Raw genomic sequence first — 8,572 nt, forward strand, 5'->3', positions numbered from 1 at the left:
TCATAAACAAAATGAGCCACTGCCTGATCAAATTGCTGGTGATTTATTTGGACAGAAACAAAGGAATGTCACCGGCTGATAACCCCATACTGGCTGGTGTCAGCCACAATAGAATAGCTCCCATTTGTCAACATTTAGAGGAATTCAGTCGCCAAGAACAATCACAGTAAAGTGTTCTTCACAGGTGAAATTACCTGGAACTGGATTCAAATGATTCTGACTAGATAATCGTGCAGCAAGATTTCATGACCCACATTTACAATCGGATCCAGTTGAAGCAGTCAAAAGTGTTGAAAAATGAGGTCATTTCATTCACTCGGTTTTTTATTCACGAGTGCAGCATACCTGCACACAATACAGACAAGTGCACTCACTGGACACACCTGAAGTGGTATAACAATGCTATGTGGGTGGACAATTGACATCGCTGGTATCAAGAAACCAGGGCAGCACATACTATCATGGCTACATGACTGATACAGATCTGTGACAACCATCCTGCGATTTCCTTTTCATTTTTTTGTAAAAAAACACTTAATTCCAAAATCTTCTCATTCATGTACACCTACTTGACCATTCAATGCAGAAGCATTGCAAAATTTTTAGTAGTGGTTTTGGCATAACTGGAATATACAACGGATGATTATAAGCTTATTGAACATGTACCGCCCTGAAGTTGAAACGTCTACAAATTACCTATACATGAAACACTGCAGTGACATTTTCTGTGACATTGTAAGTAGAACCATAACAATATTCAGAGGCGGTATCCATACCTACTGTTTGATGTCATGACACAAACTGACCAAAACAGAAATCAGTAATTAATACTTCACTGATGACTTTTTATCTCTTTCAACACCCTAACATGACAGTTTTAAATTCCTTGTCTATCTGAAATGGATTTGATAAAGTTCCATCAATCTAATGTTTCATAACTTCTGTGTGGTGAAACTCTTAAAACATGCGAAAACACCAAGACTTCCTTCAACCCCTACGCTTGAAATGGTATAACCTTTTAGGACATGAAAACTTCCATGGTGTGATGACATGAGAATATTTACATTTCACTCGGCACTGAGTAGGTGATTTCCCAGGGTTATCTGGCTTAAAATATGAACAGACTCAGTCACTGATATTTGCATAATATTTTGACCATGGAAGTACACTTTAATACTATAATACATGGTCTCTTATTAAGCTTTACAGTTTCATGAACGGCTTCGACAACAACATGTAACCACCCATGGGATTTTATGACACAGGGACATGCTTTGTACATGTACGATTATTTGCTGGCTGAGGGAATATACAATAAAACCACCAACACTTGAACAAGTTCACACCTGTCTGAACTTCAGACCGTAAAATAAAAGAGAGGGTCAGCCGATTAAATTCCGCGTGAATAGAATGAAGACTTAAATGTACATTTACTGATCTAGCAATTAAAATTATCGTATTGTTTTAAATGTTTTCAAACATGAACATTTTGAATACTAACTACAAACCACCTGTTTGCTCATTTAACTAACAAATTATAGGAAATTTGCATATTAAAGAGAATTTAACCTCGAAATTGTACACGCTTATATTTTTCCCGCTCCCTGTTAGTGTTATATCACGTCTTGTTGGGGTGTGTCAATAGAGTATCTGCCAATGAATGTCTGTGTGTGCAAAATCACTGGTACTATACAGGAAGGATGTATGTACGCAACTTCAAAATGTTGCAGTTTCCAGGCAGCTCCCAGCTAACCATCAACCAATCATGGGGGAGTAACATATTGTTTTTTGATAGCAGACTATTGTTCTTTATCATACTCTTCACACAAAAGATGGCCTTAGACTGATGACACTGTAAAACGTCATCTTGAATGTTAGACTTTTCAAGACACAGTATGGCTTTCCAATTGTTTCATCCTGCTAGAAATTAAATGTTTGTCACGCAAGAGAAAGAGTAATCTATCGATACGCGATGATGCAACCTATAGTTATAGATTTTGACCCTCATTTGCGTTTCAGTTCTGGACAATATACAACAGTGTTATCTTGCACAATGTTGAACAGGGTTGAAGAAACCCTACTGGAGATCAGATATCCTCTGGACCATGATCACATCACTCCACTGGCCCTGAAACCTTGATCTGTCGTCCTCATTCAAATATGTGATGTTTATCAGTACTGCTCTGTCAAGCGAACTGATAATGTGAAAGATATACTCAACCATGAACCCAGGCAACAAAAAGGCTGTATATTTCAAAGACTTCCTGCCAGTAGATTTGCTCACCAAAATGTCCACAACTGAAAGGTTTGGAATGTATATTCCACCTTATCAGATGTTGAATCTGTCTGATAAAGGAGTTTGTGATAAACAGATTGGCTGCAGTATCTGATTCAAGTTACTTTAATACAATGGAAGGTAAATTCATCATTCGTTCATCTAACAAACCTCTGAAGAAATTTTCAAATTTGTTCAATTTGTCATTTGTACTTGTATTTCTATTCATGTACTTCTATTCCGTGTTTCATATATTGGGAAATTTTCAAACTATTTTACCTTTTCTTTCACTGGTTCTGGTTTGGGTGCTGGTGGCTTTGGTTGTTGTTTCACAGGCTCTGGCTCTGGCTCTTTGGCTGGCTCTGGCGTGGGTTCTGGCTCCGGTTCTTTGGCCGGCTCTGGCGTGGGCTCGGGCTCCGGCTCAGGTTCCTTAGCAACAGCAACAGCAACAGCTGGCGTTACCTCCACTTCATTGGCAACTGGTTCTGGTTCTGGCTCTGGCTCGGGTTCCGCTTTGGTCTCTGGCACTGCTTCTGCTTCCACTTGTGGTTCTGGCTCCGGCTCTGGTGATGGCGCCTCTTCTGGTTCAGCTTCTTGTTCATTATTGACGTGCACTTCGACCGCGGCGGGTGCCGCCTCTACTTCTGGCTCCTCTTCTCTCGTCACTTCTCCATTGATTTCCGCAGTGACTGGTGCTTCCTCCGTGACTTCCTCCTGTGTAACTTCAGGTTCAGTGTCCTCAGTACCATTCACAACCTCCTCCTGTTTGGGCCCGTCTACCATGTCTACTTTTACCGTAATTCCTTTGCCTTTGTAGAAGTTATCTGTGGCTTTATCTACAACGAGGAGAGTTGTTTCATTTCCACCTGCTCGTATTCTGGCAACAACTTGTGAGTGATTTTCTCTTTCAATGTTAACTCCATTGACCTCAATAACTCTGTCTCCCGCTAACAGTCCTGCCGCTTCAGCCGGTGAATCTGAAATAAAATCAAATCAAACCATAATAATACCTCAATTTTTCTCTAAACTTCAAGTTAAATTTCTTCAACAGGAATAGCATTTTTATTTCTTCTTTCCCTTTATTTCTTTGAACCTCATCAAACATCTTTGTACACAAAGAGGGACAAGAAAAAATGTGGAATACAATTAATTAAAAATGTCTAAAACGGGCGATGTTGATGGACACCAGGTTCTCCCAATACATGACGCACTGACAACATAGTTGACAGGAATAGATTCAACATTTCCAACTGCTGATCACCATATCATTTTAATATACCGTCTTTCACGGATGACATTGTCAATGTACTCTGAATACAGTACAACGTGAGGGAGCCGTTTTACATTTTAATAGAAATAGTTTCACGATTTAATTCAGCTAACAAAAGCTTTTCCAATTTGACTGTTGCCACACATCATTGCTATGGTGGACCTGCTCTCTGCTTCTCAATGTGAAATTTTCTTCACTTTAATTAAAAAAAGTAATTTGTGAAATGCCAGGAAGTAAGTTGCTTAATATAAACTGAGTGGAACTGATAGTAACCCTGCAATCCCACAATACAATGCACTGCATGCCAAACTACTATGCCCCTGATCGCATTAACTCACCGTATAGCTAGCTACAATTTAATCATATTAAGAATACATTTCCTGTATATGTATGTTTACAAGGAAGTATTTCTACACTTCAGTCTCAACATTTCAGGAAATTCCTATCATCACAGATAACAACGATTAATTTAATTCAACCTTTCAGGAAATTCTTGTCATCACAACAAACAGAAATTATTTGATCCACATTATCTTCATTGACATACAAGCACTAATTGATGGCATTGGGGTTTTTATTTCTTTTCAAATACAACAGCAGAGGATTCTAATCTGTAATTTTTACATGCAATGAATACTTTCTATGCCAAACGATCACTGCAACCTTTAAGAAATCAAATTCAAAATGTACTTGTTGTTCATTTGTTTGCTGTACTCCAAAACTTCTCATTGAAATGCCAAGATCTAAGCTGAAGATCTACACATTGTTGGAAACACCCTGGTAGGGAAAGAAAAATGCTTTGAAAGCTACATGAGGAACAGGTTGTATTCCACTGAATTATAACAAACAGACAAAGAATGCAGAGTACTTCATCAACCCTTTGAGTCTTGTAATTTTTGCGATAAAATTTTGTAGTTTTTTACCAATTTTATGAACATCACATTTCATACGCTGCAGTTTTTCATCAAAATTTTGGCAAAAATGTGAAAAACATTGACTGGTGCATATATTATAAAGGCGGCAAAAATTGACTTTGGCACTCAAAGGGTTGAAAAAGGTATGGCCCAATCCACTGAGATTGTCAGTAAACTAAATGGAAAATATTGCTTCTATGAAAATATTGCTGCCCCAATATGCTACTTTTATCACGAATATCACAGATAACAGCTCAGAACGCTGTGACAAAAACTCGTAAGTCTTGAGAGCACATGCAGATCTCTGAAAGGGCAATCTCCATGCATTGCAGCTGCATTAATCGGGCATAGGCAGGTGATACATATGTCTTGGAAAAACCTATGGCCGTTACAAAATTACACAGGAGTCTTTACACCATAGGTGTCCATAACTCCTCACTGAAATGATGAAATGTTCATATTGGTTAATCTTTTAATTCTGAGATACATTAAATTTCTGTGTACCTGCATCAAACTAAAAATTCAACTTATCATCTAAATTTAACATTGCAGCAGCTGTACTGAACATATTATTTTATCTTTTCACTGCAGACATTCTGGCTCCAATTGTTATCACAGAATTTCATTTCTTATTTGTTTAATGCTGAAGTAGAGCAGGTATTTTTGTCAGCACAAATTACAAATTACGATATGAATGCAAGCTGATATTTGGTACACAGCAGCATATGAAAAATAAGTGACCTCTTGGCGGATTTTTCAAACCAATTAAACTGAAGAATTATAGGTACAACATGGCTCCTGGAAAAACTAAAAGCTACTAATATATTGAGAAGTAAGAAGGTATGCTTTTTTATGTGACTGTGTACTCTTGCCTAAATGTGTTCTTGTGACACAAGTGTTTGAGTTTTACAACATAATCTCTCCTATATCAGTACCGGCAAAGCGGCATGAAGTTTCACCTTATCCTAAGTAAACACTGCACTGCCCTTGCTTTCAATAAATTTTAAAACTTTTGATGTGGAACAGAATAGAAGAACCAGAGAGGGCGTGCAAGAGTAAAGTTTGGATTGCTCTTTTTCAGCAAGTCAATCTTATCCTCATCCATGGCTTGCAACAACTAAATATTATTTCCATATTTCCTAATTTTTTGTTCCCCTATCATGATCTTGAATACATTCATTTCAAAAGCACCTGTTAATAAATTTTTATTAACCTGAGCTTTGAAAAGCGTTGACAAATTTGTAGAGTGATGCAACATGTTTGCCATATGTCTGTTGACACTTACCTACTAGATTATGGTTAGGGTAAACATATGTTTACTCAATGTGACCATGGAGGTCCTGGTAATACATGTACATACCTCATTCAATGTGACCAACCAATTGTCACTAACTCAGCGACATACTTGAGTATCATTACAATCAACCTGGGCATAATCATGACCATTTTTTATTTTGGCCACATCCATGCTAAAATTTGGCAAACTATAGGAGAGAAAATTATACCATACTTTTTCTGAAACTAATCATACATGGTGGTATCGCTGTACCTAGTTTTAACTTGGAATGATCATGGATAGGGAACTTCAATAAAACTTCAACAAAAGGGTCTGTTTTGACACCTGCGGTGGAGGCACTGTAGTAATAATTAACATATAACTTGCTCAACTTCCACTCATACTGTCCTGAGTGTAAATTAAAAGCTATCAACATACAACATCATGTAACAGATGCAATAAGTTTGTGTTTCTGGGGGTTTGAGAAGAATGAAACTGTAAAATATGTTAGACAACCCAGACCAAAGTGATGAAAATTTGGGCACTAGGCACTGGGAAAAGTGAGCTTACTGAACAGCTAAGCCTTCTGTCAACAGTGTTATGTCACAGGTGGGATTACCGACTTGCCTAAGGCACACAGTTCAGCAGCAGTTCCCTTATATCTCGACTCCACCCTTCTCAAGAATTACTCATACATGCTCCAGCAATCCAATTTCTACAATATTCGCATCTAACCTAGTTCTTTCCCCAGGGCTTCAATATCTACAAAGAGCGCTGTTATCAGATGCCTTCTGCGTAACGACCGTTACAACAAATGTCCGCGACATTACTAGCTTGGTGCGGTTACAGTCTTCGCTTCCGGATTTACGGTGCAGCTGGCCTGCGCTCACGGTTGAACTTCCGTACATACCCCACTTGATGTCTCTACGCTGTCGCTAAACAGACGGCAGCACTCGGGTATTTTTATTTTTAAATACAAGACAAAAGCATTAAAACACTTTAAAGATAAAAGTTACAGCAAGGACATACAACATCAGTATCACCCGGTCACACTTTGGTTTGTGGAAGCTAAATAGTTATGATAATAGTCCGTGTCTAACACCTCTATGTGTGAAGTCGGGACGCAGGACTTGCGTATAACTGTTCAGATAATATATCAGGCTGCAAAAATGGCGTCTGAGCAATGACGTCACATTATCATATTTGTTTCTTCTTACCTTTGTCGACTGCGCGAATAAATTGCCCGTGTTGTCCCTTCTCGCCGTGTAGATTAAAGCCGTAACCCTTGTCGCCCCGTACAACATGGCAAAGACGAGGTTTGGGGTCTCCCTCCGAACTCATGTCTTTACTCACAAAAACAAAGCTAATCTAGAACAAAATTTAGCACACTTGAGGGACTATCACGTTGAAGCCCTTCGCAGACTGTTTCAGATAGAGAGTGGCGCAATATTCGTCGGTAATACACAATCGGTGCTGCCGGTTTGTTAAAAAAGAAGACGGCTAGACTTCGATCGTCGACTTGCCACCAAGGTGTGCCGAGCAAGATGGCGATAAGGTTACGTTTACTCACGTGACCCCATCACTGCGGTTTCAAGATACCCCATTATACACATACATACGGATACGCCCCCTGTACTCTAACGAAGTCAGGCTATGCCAGGTGTATCCTAAAGTACATTTGGAGAAGGAATTTCTTGATGCTTTGCATTCATATATTGCATGAGGGTGAATTTGAGAGAACTATCGACAAAAATCAAACTAAAACTTTATTCAGTTAAAGCCACGAGTACAAGTGTCCATAAATTAGAACAGATATCGGGCTAATTGACTTGTCCAAAGCCACCCATGATTTCTCTGCCATTGAATTTGTTCTAAAGTTTCATTACAAATAAATTTTACATTTTCTTGATGTCTAAACTGCTTGTAGTTAAAGTGGCGGAAAGCCCGGATCATCTTGAGGAAGCCATACCGAAAATGAACTTTCGTAAAGTGTATGTGAGGGCGCTCATCATTTATTTATTTATTTATTTATTTATTTATTTATTCATTTACTTACTTATTTATATTTTATTTTTTAAAATTTATTTGCATTGGGCAGTTTGGAAGCCAACTAATCAATTAAAATGTAACTAATGTGTTTGTGAGATATTTTGAATAAAAATTAATCTGTAAGGACACTGAATGTGTTCTCAGCTGCCTTCCTCAATATTTGAAAATTTTCCCCTGTGGCCACTGATATGTTCCCCTTCCCCAACAAGAAAACGACGGCCCCTTCAAATTGCATTAACCTCCCTTAAAAATCGCTATTTCAGCGTGATATAAACTTTTAAAATCGGCACATTTGTAAAGGGGAAGATAGATATTTATTCCTATGTAACAATGATAATATTATATTGCTACAGTAAAGCACAGTCACTGGACTATACTAGTATGTGTAATTATTAACTGAAGTATGACGAGCAGTCCTGTGTTAACTTTAAAAAGCCACACCCGTTTACAAAAGGATCGGAAGGACGCGAATATCATGAAATATATTGCGATTGACAATAGCTCGAAGAACAACGATCTTTTGTGACGAAAAATGTAGTTCAAACCTTCCTGCAGAAACAATGTCTCTGCAAGTTCAAATTTGATTGACTTTTTTGCGATTTCTAAACAAAATAAAATATGCCGTATAGGTCAGAAATGAAAATAGTTTGAAAACTATAAACCAAAGAATACAGTTATGCTGCTAAAATAAAAACAATCGAGAAAGGAACTTACACTTTGTGTCCTGCTTTTTAAATGAAAATATTGATCTTGATTGAAATATTAATTTGCTTCTCATGGTATAACCC

The 8,572-nt window shown here is 38.0% G+C and overlaps 1 protein-coding gene across 1 annotated transcript in view; it reads right to left on the reverse strand.

Moving 5' to 3' along the window:
• LOC139140784 (Na(+)/H(+) exchange regulatory cofactor NHE-RF1-like) overlaps positions 1–7,303 on the reverse strand; it is a 33,419-nt gene extending 26,116 nt beyond the window's left edge. Inside the window, exons 1-2 of the mRNA XM_070710194.1 lie at positions 6,953–7,303; positions 2,555–3,252 (exon numbers count right to left, since the gene is read on the reverse strand). Coding sequence (XP_070566295.1) covers positions 2,555–3,252; positions 6,953–7,076 — 822 coding nt within the window. The 5' untranslated portion in view covers positions 7,077–7,303. The remainder of the gene's footprint in view (positions 1–2,554; positions 3,253–6,952) is intronic.
• Between the last annotated feature and the right edge of the window lie 1,269 nt (positions 7,304–8,572).

The sequence above is a fragment of the Ptychodera flava genome, chromosome 9 (genome assembly GCF_041260155.1).
Source record: "Ptychodera flava strain L36383 chromosome 9, AS_Pfla_20210202, whole genome shotgun sequence".
Lineage (NCBI taxonomy): Eukaryota > Metazoa > Hemichordata > Enteropneusta > Ptychoderidae > Ptychodera > Ptychodera flava.